Source organism: Typopeltis vanoorti, chromosome 2, assembly GCF_054136105.1.
Source record: "Typopeltis vanoorti isolate ZY-2024b chromosome 2, IOZ_Tvanoo_1.0, whole genome shotgun sequence".
Classification (NCBI taxonomy): Eukaryota; Metazoa; Arthropoda; class Arachnida; order Uropygi; family Thelyphonidae; genus Typopeltis; species Typopeltis vanoorti.
The window spans coordinates 177,379,532-177,406,438 of record NC_143550.1 but is presented as its reverse complement, the minus strand read 5'-3'; the positions used below and the strand labels follow the sequence as shown (position 1 = coordinate 177,406,438).

The 26,907-nt window shown below is 36.9% G+C and overlaps 1 protein-coding gene across 1 annotated transcript in view; it reads right to left on the bottom strand.

Moving 5' to 3' along the window:
• Positions 1-26,907, bottom strand: part of Rme-8 (receptor mediated endocytosis 8) — a 1,025,705-nt gene that overhangs the window by 273,967 nt on the left and 724,831 nt on the right. The window contains exons 34-35 of the mRNA XM_090414028.1: positions 24,334-24,469; positions 11,236-11,420 (exon numbers count right to left, since the gene is read on the bottom strand). Coding sequence (XP_090270154.1) covers positions 11,236-11,420; positions 24,334-24,469 — 321 coding nt within the window. The remainder of the gene's footprint in view (positions 1-11,235; positions 11,421-24,333; positions 24,470-26,907) is intronic.

Below are 26,907 nucleotides of genomic sequence, written 5' to 3'. Positions count from 1 at the left end.
ATCAATTTCCTGGAGCACGGTTCCACCAATGCAGTAAACTGCCGCAAATCTTTTCACCCCAAAATGCATAACCTTACATTTAAACTGACATCCATTCTCCTTAGCCCAGACCTCCAATCTATCCAAATCATCCTGCAAAATTTTGACGTCATCTGCATTCACTATTTCCCTACCCAACTTCGCATCATCCGCAAACAAATGAACTGTTCCTCTCAGATTCTTTCCTATATCATTTATAAACAAATTAAACAACAATGGTCCAAGAACAGATCTTTGTGGCACACCACTGGTCACAGGCCGTCTTGTGGACTCTACTCCTGAGTAAACCACTCTCTGATATCTCTCCGTCAACCACCTTCCTATCCATCTCACCAACCCTATGTCCATTCACATATGCTGCAATTTACTGATTAGAATTCCATGTGGTATCCTGTCAAAGTCCTTGGCAAGGTCCAGTAGAATCACCGTAAACCCATTACCCTTATCCCGTTCAGCCGTCACTGTGTTATAATACGTGAGCAAGTTACTGAGGCATGACCTACCCTTCACAAAACCATGCTGTCCCCGATACAGTATCCCATTTTCTTCTATCCAACCTTGTATTTTCCTCTTGACTATTTTCTCTAAGACCTTGATAATGATTCCTGTTATGCTGATTGGCCGGTAATTTTCAACAGCAGCCTTGGAACCACCTTTGTGCAGTGGAACTATTTTCCCCTCTTTCCATGCCACTGGGACTGACCCAGTCCTGATGCTCAAATTAAACAAAATGGCCAAAGGCACTGACAATTCTTTGGCCGCTTCACTTACGACACGAGCTGGTATACCATCCAATCCCACAGATGTATTGACATTGAGGTTCTGTAATAGACTAGTTACCTCTGCTTCTTTCATCACAATTCCAGTATAAGCTGTAGGTTCTTCCATTCCTGCAAAGTCACCACCTGGATGATATACTCTTGCAAAGTGCTCGCTCAGTAATTCCACAATATCGACTGATTCGGTTACCTCCCTACCCTCAGCATTTTTTAAGATCATTCTACCATGAGCATTTTTCCTTTTACTTGCAACATATTGAAAAAAACTGTTTGGGATTCTCTTTAGCCTGCGTGGCCAATTTCCTTTCGTAATCTGCTTTTGCTTTTCTTACCACCCTTGTTACCATCCTGGCCTGAGCTTTATACTGTTCCTGCGGCTGATGGTCACCCTTCTCCTTAAATTCCCTCCACAATTGTTTCTTTTTTTGCAGCTCAAGCTTAATAGTGTTATTCATCCATTTAACCCCTACTTGATTTATTATTCGGACTCTTGGTATACAGTCAACCATTGCCTCCTGCAAACAGTTCTTAACCACCTCCCATGCACTATCAACATCCAGCCCTTGCAGTTTTACATGCCATGGCATTGAGCCAAGCACACACCTAAGCTTGTCATACTTACCAGCCCGGTAATTCCACATGTACCCTGTCTTAATTGTAAATTCGACTCCTTTAGCCACCTCCCAAGTCATGACCTTATGGTCACTCTCACCAATTGGTGGCAACATGGTCATGTTCGTTACAGCCACATTCTCGGTTGCAATTACTAGGTCCAGCACTCTCTTCCTCCTGGTATTTTCCAATACATGTTGCCGTAGATAGTTGTCCCTTAATAACCGCATAAAATCCAATTCCTTCCTCCCATGTGCCCTCTCCTCTTTCCAGTCAATGTTACCATAATTGAAATCACCCATAATAATTACCCTCCTTCCACTCATTTCTTCTATTTGCTTATGCATACTATCCCCACCATCCACTCCATCACCCGGTCTATAGCAGCACCCAATTGTATATTTTGTTCTGCTGGATTCTATCTCACACCAAACAGTCTCAAATGTGCTTTTTTCCCATCATGCAGTTCAACTTCTATATGCCTTGGCTGAAGATCATCAGCTATCATCAATAACACTCCTCCCCCCTTTTTATTCACCCTGTCACTCCTGAACACGCTATACCCGTCGCATTCAATCCCACTAGCTTTATCATCTTCTGTCAGCCATGTTTCACTAATACCGACAACCTGTGGCCTGGAAGTGCCAACCATGGCCAAAAACTCTTCCTTCTTGTTCCTAATACTCCTGGCATTAGTGTACATGAATCGCAGAAGCCCATTGTCCCATCCCTACTTTGATGCCTTATACTAACTATCCCATTCTGATTTGTTGTCCATCGTACTCGCTCGGGCATAATATACTCATTCATACACTTAACTGCCCCCCTAAAGTCTGCATATCTACTCCCCCCCCACCTCTTAATAAATCTAGTTTCCTTGAGTCTGTACATCCACTTCCACATCATTCATCAACACTCTTTCAAGTCTGCGTACACCAACTCAATTCAAATGCAATCCATCCATCTTATATAAGTCCTTTCGCCCATCGAACTCATTCCACACATCCACAAATTCCACACCACTCTCCATGCATAACCCACGCATAAAGTCATTGGCAATTATGGCCCTCCTTCTAAACACTTCACTGTCATACCGCGGTAAGATACTCACCATCCTAACTCTCTCACTCTTCTCTTTTGCTACTTCAAACAACTCCCTCACATCCTCTATCATTTCCATTTTGTCATCTTTCAAATCATTCATTCCTGCCACGATTATCATCTCTTTCACCCTCTGATTTTGCAGTCGAATAGATTCGCTGACGTCCTTTATGTTCGCACCCAGCTGGTACGACTTCGTTAAACTCTCAATTATTACGCCTCTTAATAGCGAATCCCCATACAGCACTCGCTCCTTCATTTTATTGACGTTTGTGAACATTCTATTATTTGTCGTCACAGACTTCCGCCGGTTATTTGTTGGTACATTCAACACACATTTTTCCATATGCTCCAGTTGTCTTTTAGCTCTGTGTATGGCACCATTCAAATGGGCAATTTTGCTACTCACATTTATCTCACCATTTTCATTATCGATCAAATCATCCATTCTTTCTGTGTTTCTACCTTCATTTACATTTTCGGCGACGCTCTCACACCTATCTGGTACTACCACGCAATTCTCTAGCACACAGCCATTTTCTACATTCTGACTATCTTTCACGATATCGCTCTCGACACACGCTTGAAGTCCTCATTCTCTTTACACTTTTTACACATATTAACTCCACTATCACTTTCTAACCAGACTCCCACCACTCTTCGCAAGGCATACATCTCACAGACAGCACATTGCATAAATTCATTTACATCAAACTCTTAAACAAACATGGCGATCTGGCCACCATTTTTTTCTTTATCGGTGCCATGTGTACGCTATCTTTTCTTAAAAATAATAATTAAAATAACAGAAAACACGCAAAAATTGCACAGACACACCAAGAAACAAAAAGCAAACAATACTACTTAAAATTCTAGTAAAATATCTAATGTTAACACAAAAAAATACTAATCTTTTCAGGAGCTCTTGACAAGCTGACGATCTAATCAGTGCGACACCAAACAAGTACACCAAGAGATTGATGAGGCTAGGGACTTAGGGGTGTTGGTAGATAGGGAGATGAAGCTCAAAGAACACATTGCTAAGGTGTCCAAGATTGCACATAGGATTACTTGATAATTGAAGAACACGCTGACATCCAGAGATAAAGAGGTTATTATTCCCCTTTATAAAGCGTTGATACTTCCACATTTGGATTACTGTGCTCAGGTCTGGTCACCTGGATTACTTGGGAGATGAGGAGGCTGTGGAGAGGGTTCACAGAAGTGTGACTAAGTTGGTGAGTGATGTAACAAATGCTCCCTACATTGATAGATTGAGAGCTTGTGTATTGCAGAGGTTGGTTGATAGGCAGAGAAGAGGGGAATAGAAACATTTAAATTACTGAAAGGTTTTTATAGGATTGATGCAGGGGAAATGTTTCAGTTGTGTGATAGTGATGGAAGAACAAGAGGTCATCCCTGGAAATTAAAGAAGAGTGTGGTTAACAAGGGTGTCAGAACAAGGTTTTTTGCCTGGAGGGTGATGAATGAGTGGCATTCATTGCCTGACTTAGTTGTGAGCTCTTCGTCTGTAAATGAATTCAAGAAGAGATATGACAGATATTGTTTTGCTAGTTTGGGTCTCCCGTGATGAGTCTACCAACTCCATGGAGATACCCGTAATAATAAAAATAATAGTATTAAATTATGACTGCATAAAATTAACTTATTAATTAGTATAAAAAGAAAATTTTATAACAATTCATTCATTAGTGTATAGGCAGAGTGCAACCTATGCTACCATACCTGTAATAAATATGAATAATTTCTTTTTCAAATATCTTTTCATTTTTGATGTCTAGTGTTAGTGTCCCCCAGGGGCGCAACCTAGGTGTGCACAGGAACTGGCGATCCCTGGGTACCCGAGCTGAATATACCGAGTCATGGCGGTATAACCATTACATCTGGTTGGAAGGAAATATCCAACTCATCAAGATGAATGGAAGGCAACGGAGAACCACCATGCATACTTTTTCTCTTTCTCCATGTAATGATGAATAAGTCAATATGGAAGAATGAATTATGCACAAGAACAGATCGGATCCCCTAGATCTGATCTTGTGCAGTATGCTACCAGGGAGGGGGTTTGTAGACCTATGTTGGAGTCCCAGGAGGATAAGACTTCAAACGATGCTGCAGGATCAAAGCCTCCGGGAAGTTCTGGAGCTAATGTAAGGACACAACATAAGAAAATGCACCTCAAAGAAAATACAAATATGGGCATGGAATGTTAATTCAAAGTATCAAGCAGGGAAGATGGCCAATATGATCAGAGAAATTAAAAGAATGAAGATATCAGTTCTTGGACTCTCATAGGTTAGATGGAAAGGGAAGGAGATATAAGAACAGATGATGGATTTCGATTTATTAACTCAGGAGGAGAAGACGATCAAAGGGGTGTTGGAATAATGTTGGATAAAAGGGTAGCCAATATGGTGGAGAGATATTGGCAGAGATCTGAAAGAGTGATTGCTTTGAAAATAAAGGCCAAACCTAGAAATATCCTCATAATTCAAATATACTTACTAACAACAGATCAACAGATGAAGAAGTTGAAGAGATCTATCAACAAATAGAGGAATATTTACATTTGAAAAATAATAGAGATATACTGATAGTATTGAGAGATATGAATGAAAAGATAGGGAAAGGAAAAGAAGATGGTTTGGTGGGCCCTTGGGGCTTGGGAGAAAGAAATGAAAGGGGAGACAGACTGGTAGAGTTTTTTGCAGAAAATACAAATTGATAGTGACTAACACCTGGTTTCAACAACATGAGAGAAGACTGTATACTTGTAGAGCACCTGGACAGAGAGGTGAAGAAATCAGAAATCAGAATGATTATATATTAATTAACTCAAGATATAGAAACGCCTTGAACCCATTAACAGACAAAGCACTCACAACTGACTCTTACAACCCATTCCACTCATTCACAACTCCCCAAGCAAAAAATCTAATCCTCACACCCCTACTAACCATACCTTTATTCAACTTCCAGGGATGACCCTTTGTTCTGGGATCACTAGCCAAGTGCTGAAACATTTCCCCTTCATAAATCCTACAAAACCCTTTAGGCAACTTAAACATTTCTATCATATCCCCTCTTTTTCTCATTACAAACCAACTTTTGGAATCCACTCACCATCTTCGTCATTCACCTCTGAATCCCTTCCAATGCTTCCTCATCCCCAAAAAACCCAGGCGACCAGACTTAAGCACAGTAATCCAGATGTGAGCATATCAAGACCCTATAAAGAGGAAAAACAAACTCCTTATCTCTACATGTTAATGTGTTCTTCAATAGCCAATTAATCCTATGGGCTACCTTAGCAATATGTCCTCTAAATTTAACTCTATCACCAGCCCTAAATCTCTAGCTTCATCTATTTCCTGGAGTACAGTGCCATCGATGTGATACACTGCTTGTAATCTATTTATCCCAACATGAATAACTTTACATTTCTCCACATTAAACTGACACCCATTATCTATTGTCCACAGTGACAGCCTATTTAAGTCATCCTGCAAGCTCTTCACATCACCTTGATTAACTATTACTCCACCTAATTTTGCATCATCAACAGACAACTGAATGTTTCATTTCAGGCTATTTCCTTTATCATTTATGTACAAATTAAACAGCAATGGTCCCAGCACTGAACCTTGCGGCATACAACTAGTCACCTGTTTTCACCTTGATTCTGCCCCTCCATATACCACTTTTTGATATGTCCAGCAGCCACCCTCTTATCCACTTCACCAGTGTCATGTATCTACATTTGTTCTAATTTGCACAACAGAGTTTGAGCTATAATCTGTCAAATGCCTTTGCAAAATTCTGCAAAATCATCATTTAGCCATTTCCTCTATCCAACTTAGATAGAGGAAATTGCCTTAGTAAATAGTAAATTACTAAGGCAATGATCGAACCTTCACAAAGCCATGTTGATCCTCATATAGTATCATTTTATCTGGCCATCATTAAATTTTCTTTTTGACCAATTTTTCTAGTAGTTTGACACACACCTGAGATACTGATTGGTCTATAATTTGCTACTGCAGTCTTAGAACCTCCCATATTCAAGAGGATTATTTTGCCCTCTTTCCACTCCCTTGGCACTCTACCAGAGTTGTGACTTAAGGAGTCTAGTCAGAGCAATGCTAGTTCTCTTACACATTCGCAAAACGCTAGCCAATATCCCAATTAATCCAACAATTGTATTTACGTTGAGATTCTGCAATATCCTAAGAACCTCCAGTTCATCCAACTCTGTTCCCACATCAATGTCTGTTATATATGCTAAAGCAGTAACCTCACTAGGATGATATATCCTTGCAAAGAGGTCACTCAGCAACTCAACTATTTCATCTGCTTCTGTCTCCTCGTGACCATCGCAAAGTCATTAAGGTTAGTCTTCCGTAGTCATTCTTCCTCTTACTTGCCACATAACAAAAGAACTCTTTGGGATTTCGTTTGGCCTGCTTGGTGAAATTCTTCTCATAATCTGATTTTGCCTTCCTTGTCATGCTGGTCACCTTTCTTGCTTGAGCCTTGTACTGTTCATGAGTTTGCTGGTCACCTTTCTATTTATATACCCTCCACAGCATTTTCTTCTTCTGCAGCTGTGCTTAATGATATTACTCATCCTAATTCCTATCTGATTAACCCCACCTTAGGTATACAACTTAATATTGCTTCCTTTAGATGACCCTTAAGTATGTCCAATGAACTACTAAGATCCTTATCTTGCAGTGTTTTATACTATGGCACATATTTAAGCTTCTTCCTAAGCTTGTCATAATCACCTGCCTTGTAGTTCCACATATACCCCTTCTTGACAGAATATTCCTGATGTTTTACATTTTCCCAAGTCCAGAGCACATAGCACTAGTCACTTTCAACAATCAGAGGAAATGTTGTCACCTTGGTTATGAATAGCCCTCTGATCCTATGACAAGGTCCAATACTCTCACACCACTAGTCTCCTGCATCACATGCTGCCCTAAGACTTGAGAGTGTTGGTGGATAGGAAGTTGAAGTTTAGGGGACACATCGCAAAAGTGGCTAAATCAGTTCATCAAATCACTTGGATACCGAATAATACTTTGACGAGCAGAGATAAGTTATTATTCCTCTATATCGAGCCTTGATAAGACCCCATCTTCATTACTGTGCCTAGATCTGGTCACCTAGGTTTCTTCTTGATGGAGAGGAGGTTGAGAAGATCCAGAGGCAAGTGGCCAAGATGATAGCAGGTCTATGGAATGAACCTTATGAAAACAGGTTGAAGATTTGTGGGTTGCAGAAATTGGTTGATAGGCAGAAAAGGGGAGATATGATTGAGACATTCAAATTGCTGAAGGGTTTCTATAGGATTAATTCAGAGGATATTTTGGAGAACAGAACTGGTGGTGGGAGGACTAGGGGCAATCTATGGAAGCTGGGCAAGAGTGTAGTTAGTTGTTAGAGTTGGGATTTTTAATTTTAGAGTGGGGAATGAGTGGAATAAGCTGCCAGAGTCTGTTGTGGGTGCTATGACAGTGAATGAGTTCAAGGCAAAGTATCATAGATACTGTGTGAATGTCAAATAGTTGTGATGGACATAATGTTTAGACCCTCCCTTGATGAGTCTAAGGACTCCATGGAGTCCTTAGACTCATCGAGGGAGGACCCATAATAATAATAATAATAAATACTTGAAGTAGAAAAAGCCATCAAATGCTCTAAATATGGAAAGGCAGCAGGAGTAGATGATATTTGACCAGAAATGCTGAAGTATGGTGGTATAAAAGTCTTACAGTGGCTGCACTGCATAGTTCAGGAGGCCTGGACAGAGGTACAAATTCCTGATGATTGGAGTAGAGCTCTCATAGTACCCATATATAAAAAGGGAAGTAAAATTGAATGTGAGAATTACAGAGGTATTTCCCTACTGAGTGTTCCTGGCAAGATTTATGCAAGTATACTTGAGAAATGGTTGAGAAGAATTGTGGAAGAAAAGCTTGGTGAAGAACAAGCTGGATTCAGGTCAAATAGAGGCTGTCAGGATCAGATCTTCACTTTACGACGAATAGTGGAGAAAGCATGGGAATATAACAAAGATCTTTATTTAAGTTTTGTCGATCTGGAAAAGGCATATGACAAGGTGCCAAGTGAGAAGCTATTCAATATGCTACAGTTATATGGTGTCAATGGGGCATTATATCAAGCAATACTTAGCTTTATTTGAGTTGTAAGTCAGCAATTAGAACTGAAAGAAGTACAGGAAGATGGTTTAATGTTAAATCTGGTGTGAGACAAGGATGTACATTATTTATATGGATCACATTATGAAGGAAAGTAGTATTAAACATGATATCAGAATTGGAGATGTTAATGTCAGCTCTTTATTTATGTGGACGATGTTATACTCCTAAATAAATCCGCTACAAGTTTGCAAGATTCCCTGACTAGATTGAATAACTGTTGTAATAGATATGGTATGAAGGTCAGCAATAAAAAGACAAAGACAATGAAAATAGGTAGAATCGTTGAAAATGTCAACTGCATTGTGAATGGAGAACCTGTGGAACAAGTAAAAAATTTCAGCTACTTAGGCACGATTTTTAGTGAAGATGGTAAATTAAATATGGAAATAGACAACAGAATCAACAAAGCTGGTATGGTAAGAAGTCAATTGAATAAATTCATATGGAATAAAAGAGAAATTAGTCGGAACACTAAATTAGCTGTATACAAGACAGTGTTCAAACCAGTTTTAACTTATGGATCTGAGAGCTGGGTCAGAAGTAAAACACTTGACCAAAGACTAGAGACTGCAGATATGAGAGTCCTGAGAAAGATTAGAGGCGTGAACAGATGGCATCAATGGCAATATCATATTAAAAATGAGGATATCAGGAAAGAACTTGACATTGTCAGCATCCAGGAATGTGTTAGCAGAGCTAATTTCAGGTGGTATGGTCACTTAAATAGAATGGGAGAGTAAAGATTAGCAAAACAAGTGTTCTCTGCCAGGTTGGCAGGAAAACAACCCAGAGGAAGACCAAGATATAGGTGGATTGATACGCTATAAAGTGCTTTAGATGATATAAATATAAGATCTGATAATATTGGAGTCTTGACAAGTAACAGACTGATTTGGAGGAAAATTGTAGATAGGTAGTAATAATATAAATTTTTCATGTGGTACTATCATATCCTGTACACCCCCCTTGAGGGTGCATGGCAGGAATTTGATGATGATGAAATATTTGTACCTGATTTCTCAAAATGACAAAATTCCTTGAGATGACAGCACATGTTCTCTCTTTTGGTCAGCATTCAAACATTTGGGAACCCACTTTGCTGATAGCTTCTGCATGTCCAAATGTTGGTATATAATGACCTCAACTCATTCTCTGGATATCCCCAGAGTCTTTGCAATGTTTCTGGCTGGTATTCATGTATCATTAAGGATCATGGCATGCAGTGCCTTGATGTTTTCAAGTGTCATAGCTGTGGCAGGTCTTCCTGACTTGGGGATATCAGTTGTCTCAGAATGCCCACTTTTTAACTTGGCCACTCATCTGCCAACTAGTGGATACAGTTCCTAAAGTCTCACACAAAGTTTGGTAAATCTCAGTTACAGAATTTTCTTGCAGCATGAAAAACTTGATGGCCTGCACCTCTGCATCTTCGAATTTCTTCAAACCTCTGGCATGTCTTCTTATCCTAAAAGAAAAAGAACAAATTGTTACAATTTGATGAAACATGGGGGTAAAAGGGTGTTAAGATATCTTCTTTCTTGTGGTTATATTAATTGCATTAATATCATTTTTGTTCTAGGTGTTAATTAGAACTTTTCAGCAGCCCCCCCCCCCCCCTCAATACATACCAAGAATATGATGAAAATACTCCTGGTCAATATCAGGATTTCCTCCTTATGAGAATTTTTCTTATGGCTGTCACTACTTAATCACTTAATGCAGACCAAATCCTCCTCATTGGGAACATCAAGGAGATGGCATTCCCATATTATGCCTCTTGAAAACTTTTAAACCTTAGTATGGGATTACCATAATTTGCATTTTCCCAGTTGATCTTGCATGAAGAAGTTCAAACTATGTCTCCTGACCAGAGTATTTTGAATAAATTTTGGAGATTGCTAACCCTTCTAGATAAGGAAATGATGAAATTTCCTGACTATATATTTACCTGTAGAACATATAATAAGAAAAGAGTATACCTTTTAGGCACTTTTATTATCTGTTGAGGTTGCAATGGTTTCTAAACTTGGTTACAGCTCGAAGATTTCTGATAAACACAAAGATGAAAGACTCATTCTAAAGAGAAGAGAAAATTATGAGTCAGAGCTTCCCACTCACAATGAAGCCAAACATGGATCCCCTATGATTTCGTAAGCAATGACTGCATTTGGAAATGAAATGACAGGTGTACCTGGGATATCATACTGGCACCATAACAAACCTTGACCCCTATCACCAGACTATTGGGGAAGGAGGCTTACTGCAGCATACTGTTCGCCCTTAAATGACAGATTAAAAAATAATAATAAAAGTGTACGTATGAATGATGATACATATTCCACAAATCAAATTAATGCTTTTTATTTAGAATGTTGTTTAGAGATGATGAATAAAACACTATATATAAAATCAGCAGAAATTTCGATGAATTCTTTCAAAGTAAACAAACATACCTCTAAACCACCTTCTCTCCTCAACTCTTCTGCATTTAGAGCTGAACAGTTAACTGTATGATATGCTGTTTCTACTGCAGCTGCTAAGAGAGGAGCAGATTTTGAGAATAACTGTTTGTCTTGTGTTTCCATTGTGATGGTCTTGACAAGCATTGGATATCCAGCATACTTATAAGGATGAAGTTCTAAACAAATTAAATGAATCAGGTGTTAATAATTCTATATAAAACATTTTTAATAACAACCTTATATATGAAATTTTCTGTAACCTTTACATTAGTACCACTATTGGACTGAAGACAATTAAGAACGAAACACTGGTATCTGATGAAGATTTTAAGAATACTATTCCAAGAAACATTATATTCAAAAAGTAAAAGCAACAGAAAACCTATTATGTGAAGTTTAATGCCAGCCTGGTTGGATGAGTGGTTAGAGTTTCTGCTCTCTCTCCAGTCAAAAGGCTGCATGTTTGAATCCCACCGTGGGCATGGATATTTGTGATTGTCTGTGAAAATAGTAGTGGTTGGAGGTTGATGCTGTTGGTGTAGCTGTGGTAGTTGATGGGTTGAGTGGTGGAGATGGAAAGTTGTAGAGTAGGTGTCCTCCCTCAATGAGTCTTTGGACTCCCTGGAGGTGTCATATAATAATGATATGTGATGACTAGTTGTGCTCTGAACAATTAAGGGGAGTGCTGATTCTACGGAACAATGCTTGCAAATGCATGTATGAAAAAGGTATGTGACAAAAATACTGAACACCTATGGGCAAAAGTGGAGCAGATTCAAACAGTATTGGTATAGGTTGAAATACAGTCAAAGCAATTAAGGTAATGAGGTCAATATGTTTGTTGTGCAACTTTCCCAGTCTGATTTGTCAAGGTGCCCAAAAATTCATTGTGGTATTCATTGTGTCCATAATCAACTTTTCAAATAAGATACCCATCACTTTTGAGATTCCATTGCTATTTCTGTCCTGCAGAGTCCTTTGTAATGAATCAGTTTTATCCTCTTTCTAGGCCCATGGAACCCTGGCAGAAATGAGACTGATTTAAACAGAGTTGTTGTCAGTTATCTTGCTCCTGTTTAAATTACACTTTCAATATATGAGCTATATGGAGATTTTCTAATATCCTAAGCATCTATAGTTTTTTAATCTACATCCATTCTCACAACAGTTCATGTCATATCTGTCAATGCAATACCTCTAGATGACATCCCCACAGTTATACTCAGTAATTTAACTATTCTATCTGCTTGCTTCTGTATCCTTACCAGCATCCATTACAGTTTGACTACTATGACCATGCTTCCTTTTATTCCCCATGCAGCAAAACCAGCCCTTTGGGACTTCATTTGGTCTGCATATCTAATTTCCCCCCATAACTGTTTTCACCTTCCTTAACCACATAAGTAACCATTCTTGTTTATGCTTTGTATAGTATTCAGGAGCTACTTGTGATCACCCTTCTTCTTATATTCCATGCCATCTTTTTTTTTCCCCCAGCTCTGATTAATGACACTACTCATTCAATCAACTCGACCCATAGATATGCACTCAGATTCTATTCTTGCAAACACTCCTTGATCACTTCCCATGAATCAAACATTCTTTGCTTGCAGCTTATGCCAAAGAACTTCTCCAAGCTGTCACCTTAGTTTGCTGCAATAAGTAGCAAAGTTTCACATAAACTTCTCCTTAACCTGAAAATGCCACAGGTTTAATTAATTGAAACACTTCTACTTATTAGCATAACTAGATCCCCTCCATGCACAACTGGATATATAAGTCCCCCACCCCTATTATTTCCATGTGTTGTTCACCATAATATAATCAATTTCATTAAAAAATTCTCAATTTGGTGATTTCCATATCCATTTTCATTTAGTTTGCTTTTTAAAGAAAGTATTTCCTATATGTGATTCCTGGTTCTCTGCAAATTCTATTACGAATGAATAAGTTTACAAATAAACCTTTCACTGGTGGTAGTCACATCATTGCATATATTTACAACAATGCACAGATTCATTTGCTTTATTCTCAATTTACTCATATCATACCATGGCCATATACCTGTTATCTTTTAAATCATTCACACATAAGAAAACTATCCTTTCACTGAAATGCTTTGCATTTTAACAGCTACACTTGCATGTTTAATCTTCCCACTAGGAAAACACAATTTCACCATGTGCTCATCACATACCAGATCTTCAAATAACCATACAAAATTATATGCTTACTCCCACACTTTTGCTTTCTCTTTTTCCTATCATTCAGCCTTCCTTACTCTACTGTACCAATGACCAGATGATTCTTCAATTGCCTAAGTCTCCACTTTGTCACTCCACATAAGCAAGCTATTTCTCTCTATCATCATGGCTTTGTGACATTCTAATACACCACTTCTTTCAATATCTTTCTGTCAATTCACACGATTTTGTGAATCGTGTGAATTGACAGAAATTCCCATCATTCGATTTTGTTCACATTCCCTCAATTCAGTTTTCCTTTTTTCATTCTCTACATTACACTTTCACATTTTGTCACAAATATTTGCCTCAGCCCTATCAGTTCTGACATAAACAGTATTTTCAATACATCATTACCATTCTTGCTTCCTTCTGATACAAATGCGCCTACACACATGCACAATCTCATGAGTACCTTAAATTAACTTCCCTGAACAATAACAATGTCTTGGCTACCATTATCAATTTACAATTTAGTACTGTTACTTTACTATAATAATAAAATAATCTGTAAAGACTTTATATTCCCAAAAGGGAGTAGGCAGAGCCATTCAATCCTACTAACTTTTCAAGATTACTGGGAGAAGGGAGGGGGTCTCCACCATTGGCCAATCACAGAGTAGCTGGACAAAACTACAAAGATTTTAACTAGCATCCAGACAGGAAAATACAGCAGATAAATGCCACCATTTTGTGGTTCCTAACCTAACCTAACGCTATACATTATAGTCTGAAATGGTTCGAGTTCGATGGCTGATGTTCTTGAGTTTATACGATGAAAAACTCTATTTTCCCATGGAAAAGATCAACTAATTTGGGAAATGGTTGAAGAAAGGCTTAAAAAGGTTTTCTAAAAAAGCAACTAGAATTGAACTTAAAATGATCTTTCTTCAGGCAGCCTAGCATTATAGATGCAAACACTATTTCACAGGAGATAGCTACCAGGTTATAATAACAACTTCAGTTTAATATAAACCGAAATAATTACCTGACATTTTGACATCATATCAAGATTGTCATCCAGAGTATAGACAAATATATAAAAAGACAAGCTACATTACAATACTCATGATATACTAAAATCACATTAATATGGTCAACCATTAATATTTAACCTGACCTCTGGTAAAATAAAAAAATACCCACTACTTCAAAGCTAGAGTCTTGTTATCTGTATGGCTCAAAATTACTAACAAATAAATTTACATCAAAAACAACACTGATGGTGGTGGCCAATATATGAAATTATGCCTTAGAGTACTAAAATGAGGATCTAATGGAAACTTGAAACAGAAGTTATGTGGGCTGAATGTGTATCAGCCATATTCTTGAAATTTTTAGGCTGTCATTATTGTTTAGGAGGATGATCAAAATTTCACAGGCTTCATTAAATTTGCATATTGCATATTCACATCAGGATATTGTAATGTAAGAAAAAGGTATTTTTCCAATCAATTTAGTGTAGGGTGTGAAAAGAATTGATTTACCAAAATTGTTTAATTATATGTCATTTGTGTTCTTTACTACATTGGAATTGTGCATACAGTTTCACCAATAAAAGGTAAGTTAAGCTGCACCAGATGTAGTATACTCCAGGATGGGCCAAATGAGAAGGAGGAGAGACTTCGAAGAGTTGAATATGTTTTTTAGTTTTGTAGATGGTTTAAAAGTAGCATTAAAATTATACTGGTATAAAATTTCATTTATTTTATCTAAAAATCCTTTACTGTATGGAATAGCTATGGTTTTACCATAATCTATATTATTTCTAATAATATAGATTATGATAAATTATGGTGTAGATTTATGAAGAATTTTATTCATGGTATTATAAACATACTAGTAACAAATGGTAATTCTTAGTGAAGAGCTTACTCATTAGAGGAAATTATTTTGGCTGTGTTTTTAACAGAGTTAATGACTCAAAGTTTTTTGAAGGATGATGGTAAGAGTTGAAGTTGACAGGTGGCAGATACAGGACAGATCATGTGATCATTAACTCACAGCTAAGTCATCATTTAAATATTGATTTAAAGATGTTTTGATAATTAGTGAATGTCACTGGAACTATGAAAAAAGTACCATTTCACAGGGCTAAATGGGCCTCTTGCACTATAACATTATCAGAGTGAACTTTGTCAACAATCTGCATCGAATACACCAGTCCAATCATGGAGGTTAGACAGCACTGAGCTTAGCCATTACATGGGAGGATGAGCATCCAAGAATGCCAAATACTGTTGTTGTTCACAATTTTTTATGTGGGAGATGAATTTTATCACTCAGCAGGAGACCACTCCTGCTTATTGAAGAACTGAAGAAGGCTAGTAAAAAAAAAATCATTTTGTCTCCAGATTATCATTATCAAATTCCTGTTATGTACCCTCAAGGGATGTACAGGATATGACAGTACTACATGAAAAATTTATATCATTACTAACTTCCTATCTACAATTTTCCTCCAAATCAGCCTGTTACTTGTCAAGACTCCAATATTATCATTATCAGATCTTATATTTATATCGTCTAAGGCACTTTGTACCGTATCAATCCACCTATATCTTGGTCTTCCTCTGGGTCGTTTTCCTGCCAACCTGGCAGAGAACACTCGTTTTGCTAATCTTTACTCTCCCATTCTATTTAAGTGACCATACCACCTGAGATTAGCTCTGCTAATACATTCCTGGATGCTGACAATGTCAAGTTCTTTCCTGATATCCTCATTTTTAATATGATATTGCCATTGATGCCATCTGTTCACGCCTCTAATCTTTCTCAGGACTCTCATATCTGCGGTCTCTAGTCTTTGGTCAAGTGTTTTACTTCTGACCCAGCTCTCAGATCCATAAGTTAAAACTGGTTTGAACACTGTCTTGTATACAGCTAATTTAGTGTTCCGACTAATTTCTCTCTTATTCCATATGAATTTATTAAACTGACTTCCCACCATACCAGCTTTGCTGATTCTGTTGTCTATTTCTATATTTAATTTACCATCTTCAGTAAAAATCGTGCCTAAGTAGCTGAAATGTTTCACTTGTTCCACAGGTTCTCCATTCACAACACAGTTGACATTTTCAACGATTCTACCTATTTTCATTGTCTTTGTCTTTTTATTGCTGACCTTCATACCATATCTATTACAACAGTTATTCAATCTAGTCAGGGAATCTTGCAAACTTGTAGCGGATTTATTTAGGAGTATAACATCGTCCACATAAATAAAGAGCTGACATTAACATCTCCAATTCTGATATCATGTTTAATACTACTTTCCTTCATAATGTGATCCATACAAATAATGTACATCCTTGTCTCACACCAGATTTAACATTAAACCATCTTCCAGTACTTCCTTCAATTCTAATTGCTGACTTACAACTCAAATAAAGCTAAGTATTGCTTGATATAATGCCCCATTGACACCATATAACTGTAGCATATTGAATAGTTTCTCACTTGGCACCTTGTCATATGCCTTTTCCAGATCGACAAAACTTAAATAAAGATCTTTGTTATATTCCCATGCTTTCTCCACTATTCGTCGTAAAGTGAAGATCTGATCCTGACAGCCTCTATTTGACCTGAATCCAGCTTGTTCTTCACCAAGCTTTTCTTCCACAATTCTTCTCAACCATTTCTCAAGTATACTTGCATAAATCTTGCCAGGAACACTCAGTAGGGAAATACCTCTGTAATTCTCACATTCAATTTTACTTCCCTTTTTATATATGGGTACTATGAGAGCTCTATTCCAATCATCAGGAATTTGTACCTCTGTCCAGGCCTCCTGAACTATGCAGTGCAGCCACTGTAAGACTTTTATACCACCATACTTCAGCATTTCTGGTCAAATATCATCTACTCCTGCTGGCTTTCCATATTTAGAGCATTTGATGGCATTTTCTACTTCTAGTATGGATATGTATTCCTGACTGTATGCCTGTTGAATGTTTTTACCACGAGGCCATCACTGCTTGTTTCATTTAGCAATTTTTCAAAGTAATTACTCCATACTTCAAGGATATCTTTTTCTTCCGTTTTCATGTCACCATTATCATTAACTCCCTTTACAGCACTCTTTCATCTATTTCTAAGCTTCTTCAACAACCTGCAGAATATCTTACCACCTTCTCAATATTTATTTTCTATGTTCTTGCCAAAGTCCTCCCATGACTTTTGTTTAGCTTTCTTACATTTGTCTCTGTATTCTCTAAGAGCATAAGCTGACTTATTTGCCAGGAACTTTTGATATGCTTTCTTCTTTTCCTTCACTGCCTCTTTTACTTCCTGTGTCCACCATGGAGTTCTGATTTTTCTATTCTTGCAGAAAACCTCACCACATGCCTCTCTGGCTGAATCAATCAAGGTTTTCTTCAATTCTTGCCACTGAATCTCCAAGGTTTGGTTCCTGTTCTCAAACTCTTTCATTTTTTCTTCAATAATCTTTGTGTATTTTAGTCTACGGTTCACATCTGAGAGCTGCTCAACTTTTATTTGCTTTAAAACTTTCTTATATGTTATTCTTTTCAATATGAAATTCAATTTCATCCTGCTCAAGACTAAATGGTGATCACTTCCAATTTCAAATCCTCTGTACACTCTGGTGTCCTGCACCAGGGAGAAAACATCACTATCGACAATAACATAGTCAATGAGACTTTACTTATTCCTTGCCTCTTCTCTTCATGTGAATTTGTGCACATTTTTATGTTGGAACATGGTGTCCTGAGCAGAAATTCAACAGGTATTTGCCATTATTATCAGCTTTGCTCTTTTCTCCAAATTATTTTTGTATGTCTGACAATCATTTCCTACTCTGCTATTTAGATGCCCAACAAGGAACAACTTTTCCTTTTTGACTGTGTCGGTTGCTTTCTCTAAAGCATCAAAAAATTCCTCCACTTCTACCTTAGTAGGAACCTTCTGTGGGACCATAGGCAGAAATAAGTCTCATTGTCCAATTCCCCATTCTGATATTTTCCCACATCACTCTACTTGAGACTGCCTGCCATTCAAGAAGATTAGTCTCGTATTTGGTATTGAATAGTATGGCTACTCCTTCTTTTCCTTGATTGTCATTGCCAGAATATAACATTTTGTATTTATTGCTCAGAAAGATCTCACCAGTTTTTGTCTTTTTTTGTTTGAGTCATCCCTATTATGTCGATCTGGTACTTATCTAATTCCTTAGATAATTCCTTAGAGGTGATGTTGAGTTGGGGTGTGCTTCCAGATTTGTTCCAGCAGCTGACTTTTCGCTGTTTGCCCTGGTTCCCTGGTGAAAACAACTCGGGCCCCTTGTTTAACAGGGCGAAGCACCAGCCGGCATGAAATTTTGTCATGTTGTACCATTATTTTGTATATTGGTTTAAGCCAATAAGAATACAATTTGGTCAGCTAAATCCCAAATTGCCAGCCCATCCTCAGTCGTTCAGTATCCAGATAGATACCCAACAGGGTGCACCACAAGAAGGTAAGGATTGGACATTAGGTCAGAAGCCTTGGTCGGTTCCCTGCATTCCGTTAAAGGTTATGTGGAGGTCTCCTCTCAGTTATACAGCTTTGACCCTTAAGCAGTCTCCAGATTATGTAATCTCTATTTAATCCATGGTACTAATACTAATGTATTATATGCTAAAAGAATTTCATAGTGGGACTGAAGTAAACATATAAATAAAATGAAGTAAAAAAGCTTCAATTATCAGATAATGCCTCAGCTAAAAGTATTTTATCTAAATCTAGCATAAATTACATAGTATATTTAACGTACATTCTGCATGTCAATCAATAGAGCAGTGTTCCATAATTTGTTAAACCACTTTCTTTTGAAGAGAAGAAAGTAATCTGATTAACAAATAAGTAACCAGAATTTTTATGGGTTTCAAATAGTTATTCCAAAGGTAGGAAGAGGATTCTAAAGAAGTGAAAATTGTTCAGATTTATATAAAATAGCTGTTCAGAAAACTGGAAACTGGAGTGAAAGAAAAGCATAGTTTTTTTTTTTGAATATCGAAGAAGATATAGATGCAATGTTCTGGAGGTTACCGAAAAAAAAAAGTAAATAACTAGAAATAAAAGAGTACTGTAAAATTAATCAGAAATGATAAAGGTAACATGAAAACTGAAGATATCTAGATGTCTGGAGTGCTTATTTTGAAAGAGTGAAAAATGAAATCACAGTAATAGCACTGATGTGGAAAACATATGAGGAAATTGAAAAATAATGATGCAATACATTCATATCAGAAAAAAGGTGGATTAAAATATTAATCCACAAAAGAGATGCAATTAACTCTTGCTCTAGCACACCATTATACAGAAATCATTCATATTAATGAAGTACAAGACATCCCAGCCTAGGAACTTCTTGTACTAGTTTACATGGTAATACTGCTATTATGCATTTTCTCCAGTTAATTCAAGGAAAACTATATGCTATAATACATAATTCCTTTGGTTCCTGTGAGTCTGGTATCATATGAGATGGCAGTACTTGTACAATCTAAAGATCTGAATATTTTTATGTGTAAAGTGTAATTATAAGTATACCGTAAATGATCCCCCCCCCCCCCAATAAGAAATAAGACAAAACTGACTTTCTGTTACAATGAAATTAATGGGATTACATCCCCATAATGGGTAGAATGATCACTTAAGTAGCATGTGGTATATTTCAAATTAAAAAGCAAAATAAAGTACGTATTCATCAGCAAATGAAGGCAAACCAATAAGCAAATGAAGAGCGAGTACAAAAGAATGAAATTGTTAAGTATCATGGTATTGGTTGCAAATTTTCTCAATGAATATCTTACTATCCATGAAGCATGCCGCCAAAGAGAAGAGCATCAACTATTGTACTATATATTGTAAGATGTGAATTCAATAAGATACAGCAAACCTGAGAAAATGTTTCAGAAATATGCTTGAGTTTCCATGGTATTGTTTCAAATTTGGTGACATGATCCAAAAGACAGAGTAATGGAATTCATAATGGTGTTCATTAAAATTTAGATAAGAATCCAGGAATAAGAGAGGTTTGCTGATAATGAATGTTTCCATTATTTTAACAAGTATTACAGGAAGAGCAATAAAATTATAACTGCATTTAAAGATAAGTTTGTTTTCTGCGGAATATTGTGAATATGGCCTAATTCCCATGATAAAAGTTTAATGTGAAACCACACTACGAATAATTAAAAGTAGTATTTAATGCTTCCGATATTTCATCTCAGTTATAGAGACATCATCAGGAGTACAAAATGAGACTTGTAGCACACACACAGCACAAAACTAACTAAAATACATGGATGAAAGACTAGTCGTAAGTGGGGAGCCCTCTATGAACCTGTCAGCACTTAGGATGTAAACTGGGATCTCAAAGTATTAGTGTTTCCCATATTTTTGGAAGTTTTATGCAACCATATTTATTGAAATTAGGCTGATTTTTAAGAGCAGCAGAAGACATTTCTAAAAATAGTCTTTCTCTTCTGAATTTACTGTGATGGAGCATGATTGTCTTTTTTCCAATTGATTCTGTGAGCAGTATCCAAAGCATGGTTGGTAAGGACAGATTGACCATAGTCATAACTGCAGATGTATCATTTTATGTTCTTCCATTCGGATTGTAGCTGATCTTCCTGTCTGTCTATAGTAGGCCAACTTGCAAGGGCAAGGAACTCGATTACAACTAGAACTGAGAAGGGACAGCGTATTTAGTGGACAGATAAGGGTAGCTAGTTTCAAGTCGTGTTTGAAAGTGGTGCAAAGGTTGTATTTATTTAATTAAGATTCTGGATATTTTTTTCTGATGTACCTTGGACATAGGGAATGGTGATAGCATTAAGGAAAGCTTTCTGAAGAGAAGGTCTTGGATTGGGAGAATGATTATTTTTTTGATAATGTGGGAACTGTGACCATTAGACAGAAAAGTGTGGTGTATATGATTGAGTTCTATTGCAAGAGAGGTCTCATTAGAACAAAGGTTATAAGCTCTATGGGTTAGTGTTTTTATTACACCATATTGTTGAAAGGGGGGTGGATGAGAAAGTTTGAATGTATCTGCATGTGTGAGTGAGTTTTCTATATACTGAAAAAGACAGGTTATCATTAGGTAGGCAGGTGACCAAGGTGTCTAGAACAGCCAGACTATTAAAATTTGGGATCCACAGATGGGATGCTTCATACTCACTTGGCGGAGTTATATTGGAAGAAATGGAGGAAGCAAGGGATATCAGGGTGATTGTGGATGGAGATTTGAAGTTCTGAGGACATGTTGCAAAGTTCAGGAGGGCACTGCAAGAGATAAAAGTGGGGTGGTCTTATTGTGGAAAGCTTTGATCAGACCACATCTGGATGTGGTCTGATCAAAGATTAAACAGATCTGGTCTCCAGGATTTGAAGGGGATGAACTAACCTTGGAGAGGGTGCAGAGACAGATAATAAAAATGATATCAGGACTGTACAATGTTGATTATGAGGACAGAACTGCAGGCATGCAACTGCAGAGTTGGGTGAATAGAAGACAAAGGGGAGATATGATCAAGACATTTAAGCTGTTGAAGGTTGTTATCATGTTAACACTGAGGAGATTTTTCATATGGTAGAACAAAGGGAAGGAGCAAGGACAAGGAGCAATCCCTAGAAGATGCAAAAAGGAGTAGTGAGTAAAAGGGTAAGAAATAAGTTTTTTCACATGGAAAGTGGTAGGAGCATGGAATGCACTGCACGAAAGGGGTGGTAAACCACATCCCTCTTTCCACTGAAATGCTGCTTGTTTCCTCCAAAGACTATTTTTACTGAAGCTTATTGGTTTATCAAGACAGTTATATGATTAAGAAAATTAGATGCTCAGATATTCCCATTGTTCTCATCACATTCTGCAGTGCATTTTGATCAAGAGTCAAAATCTTTCTTATAATCAATAAAATAGATGAATCCTTCCTTTTGAAATTCTCTTCTTCTATTCATAAATCCACCTAAAACTTGTTTGGTCTTTTGGCATTTCTCTATTCACATATGGTTTCAGTCTTTTGAATCACTTGCAACATAACTTTACTTGCATGTGAAATTATAGCAATCATTCTGTGATTATTGCAATCTCTGGCATTTGACCAGATTGTTCCTACTTAATTGAACTTTTTCTTGAATTGCTTTTTTACTACTCCTAAACTAGGAATAAACTTCAACATAACTTTGTTTATCTTTTTAAACAGATCTCTTGTTCTACTTGTAGTATTACTTTCTTCAACTTCCCTGCACCTTCTGTTTAGATGTCTTTCTTTAACTTTCCTAGCCTGTCTCTGCAAATCTGCATTCAACTGTCTAATCCTTTTTTTTTTGTTTCTCTGAAGTTTCATTTTTCTTCTTTCTCCTACTATTTGAATAGTCTTTTCTGGGAGCCATTTACAACATTGGTTTAATTAGATTTTTCTTTGCTTCTTCTATTATTGTATAGTTTGTTTCTTCTCACACTTCTAATTCACTTCCTGTCCTTTTAAAAATGTTTGATTTCTTTCTAACTACTTCATTTATATGATTTAAATCAAATTTGATACCATCCTTTTGTTTCTTCTTAGCACTTAATTTCAATTTAACTTCAACTATCAATAATTCAAAATCCATTCCACAGCGTACAGCAGGCAGTGTTTATGCTGCCTGATAACACTAATTACTTTCTGTTGGCAACAATATAATCATTTGATTTCAGTGTTCACTGTAAGGCAAAGTCCACGCATACAACTTTTTATGTTGTCGAAAGTGTTTGCAATAAAGAAATTGTTCCTCACACACCCTTTTTTCTGCTTCATTCCTCAGTCTTAAACCAATGATGCTTTGTTCTTTTTTCTCTCTCCCAATTTTTCATTCCAATCACCTAATATCCATAGAAAATCTTCCTTATCAATACTATACACTACTTGTTGTTATCTACTGCAAAATTCTTCTACCTCATCTTCACTTGTATATGTAGTTGGTGCATTTCTGTGAGTTTGAAATTCACTAGATGCCTTAATTCTGATTATGATTAATCTGTCAGAAACTGAGTTGAAATCCAAATGCATTTTCCATATATTCTTTTCAAAGTATGAATGCCACTTCATTTCTTCTAAGCCTTTCATGTCTAGAGTAATAAATCTTGAAAATGTCAGTATCAAAGTGATCCATTCCTGTTCATCTAAATTCACTTCTTCTTAAGTGAACTTATTTATATTTCCAGTATTTTCAGAACTAAGTATATTTCTAGTTTTCTTTGATATACACTTCTTACATTCCATGTTCCTATAAATAAGGAAGATGGAATGGAACAAGAAATACCAGAGGTGAGTGAGGGGGAGGTTTAATTGTAACATATAAGTTAGTAAGTGGATGTTACTAGATTAATGTGGAAGAGATGTTTTAGAGAATGGATCCAGAGACAGAACAACGGAGCATCCCTGAATGCTGTATAAGAAAAGTGGGAGCAAAGCAATGAGAAATTTCTTTCCATGGAGTACTTGGTGAACAGAATGAATTGTCAAAGAGCATGATGAGTATGGAAATGGTGAATGATCTCTATGTGAAACAGTTGGGTTCTCTGGTAATGAGTCTTTTGACTCAATGGAGATCTAATAACAATGTCCATTTCATTTTAGTAGCTGACTTTTCACCTTTTACCTTGTTTCAGCTAATATGGAAAACAATTTGATCAACTAAATTTCCAAATTGATGCCTACCTCTGTTCATTTCAGTCCAAAGTGGATACTTATTAAGTTATAGTCAACTCTCTCTCTATTCCTTATATTACATTATGAAAAACTGCTTATTATAATGTCAGAAGTTGAACAGTTTATCACAATAATAATCTTACCTTCACAGTACCGGCTGAAAAGTATAGTCTGAGTACGAAGAATCAGCACAATATTTTGAGGATCAGGACCCTCACACTGTCGGGCAGATTTACTGCAGAGGAACTCGTATGCTTTATTAACCATCTCAAATACTTCCTAAACACAGAAAACATAGAAATGTATAAACACAAGATATATAAGTTGAATTTTCATATTATTCTACATCAATTCACAGATGCTGACACTGTCATATCCATACACTCATATTTCGATTTAGAGGAGAAAAGATATATTTAATAATAATAACCTGATTAGATTATTATACCAATATTTTGCCATGGTCACCAAGGCATCTTCATGAGGACAAAGATATACACTCTTCCCATGAAAGCAAGCATACCAGTATGAAAGCAAACAAAGACTCAGCATAAAAAGGTAAGATTCTAGCAAGAACTAACAAGTCTGCTGTGAGTACAGTGATGAGATCTTGGTCCACTGAAAGTCTCAAAGAAAGATAATTCCCCAGATATTGGATAGAGTAAGGCAGCCACAATTATATATCAATCCAATATTTAAATTAGATCCAACAACCCATAAGAAGTGCGGACTGAAACCCAACAGTGGTTACAGCATAGGTAATAGAAATAATTCCAATGTTAATTCAGCTGGATGCTGTTCTTCCTTTTGTTCAAGGTATGTCACAGTTTGTAAAAGAAAAGAGAAGGGAATACTGTAGATACAAGATGATCCTGATTAAGGAGAGGATAAAAAGGATCAAGATTTGTAATAGGGTGGCAAGCACAAAGGAAGGGTAGACATTTATTGTTTTCTTTTCAATGGTGGTGCTTAAGGGTCAAAGCTGTATAACTGAGAGGAGACCTCCACATAGCCTTTAAAGGAATGCAGAGAACTGACCAGGGCTTCTGACCTAATGTCCAATCCTCACCTTCTCGTGGTGCACCCTGTTTGGTATCTACCTGGATACTGAATGAATAAGAATGGTCTGGCAATTTGGGAGTTAGCCGACCAAATTGTATTCTTCTTAGCTTAAACCAAAATACAAAATGATGGTACAACATGACAAAATTTCATGACGGCTGGAGCGTCGCCCGGTTAAACAAGACCCCCGTTGTTTTCACCAGAGAACCAGGGCAAACAACAAAAAGCCAGCTACTAGAACAAATCTGAAAACATGCCCAAACTCAACATCACCAGAGTTAAAGATCGGTACTATCAACATAAGAAGCCTGAATGGCAAAGAAATGGAGATAGCTTAAGAATTAGATAAGTACCAGATCGACATAATAGGGTTGACTGAAACAAAAAAGACAAAAACTGGCGAGATCTTTCTGAGCAATAAATACAATCAAGGAAAAGAAGAAGTAGCCATACTATTCAATACAAAATACGAGACTAATCTTCTTGAATGGCAGGCAGTCTCAAGTAGAGTGATGTGGGAAAATATCAGAATGGGGAATTGGACAATGAGACTTATTTCTGTCTATGGTCCCACAGAAGGTTCCTACTAAAGTAGAAGTGGAGGAATTTTTTGATGCTTTAGAGAAAGCAACTGACATAATGAAAAAGGAAAAGTTGGTCCTTGTTGGGGATCTAAATAGCAGAGTAGGAAATGATTGTCAGACATACAAAAATATTTTAGGAAAATTTGGGGAAAAGAGCAAAGCTAATAATAATAATGGCAAATACCTGTTAGATTTCTGCTCAGGACATGGACTGGTTATTACTAACACCATGTTCAACATAAAAATGTGCACAAAATCACATGGAGAGAAGAGGCAAGGAATAAGAAAAGTCTCATTAACTATGTTATTGTTGATAGTGATGTTTTCTCCCTGGTGCAGGACACCAGAGTGTACGGAGGATTAGAAATTGGAAGTGATCACCATTTAGTCTTGCGCAAGATAAAATTGAATTTCATATTGAAAAGAATAACATATAAGAAAGTTTTAAAGCAAATAAAAGTTGAGCAGCACTCAGATGTGAACTGCAGACTAAAATACACAAAGATTATTGAAGAAAAAATGAAAGAGTTTGAGAACAGGAACCAAACCTTGGAGATTCAGTGGCAAGAATAAAAAAATCAGAACTCCATGGTGGACACAGGAAGTAAAAGAAGAAAGCATATCAAAAGTTCCTGGCAAATAAGTCAGCTTGTGCTCTTAGAGAATACAGAGACAAATGTAAGAAAGCTAAACACATTGTAAAACTAGCTAAACAATTCATGGGAGGACTTTGGCAAGAACATACAAAATAAATATCAAGAAGGTTGCAAAATATTCTGGAGGTTGTTGAAGAAGCGTAGAAACGGAGGAAGGAATGCTGTAAAAGGAGTTAGAGATGATAATGGTGACATGAAAACGGAAGAAAAAGATATCCTTGAAGTATGGAGTAATTACTTCGAAAAATTGCTAAATGAAAGAAGCAGTGATAGTACAGTGGTAAATAACACTCAACAGGCATACAGTCAGGAATACGTATCCTTACTTCAAATAGAAAAAGGCATTAAAGGCTTGAAATGTGGAAAGGCAGCAGGAGTAGATGATATTCGACCAGAAATGCTGAAATATGGTGGT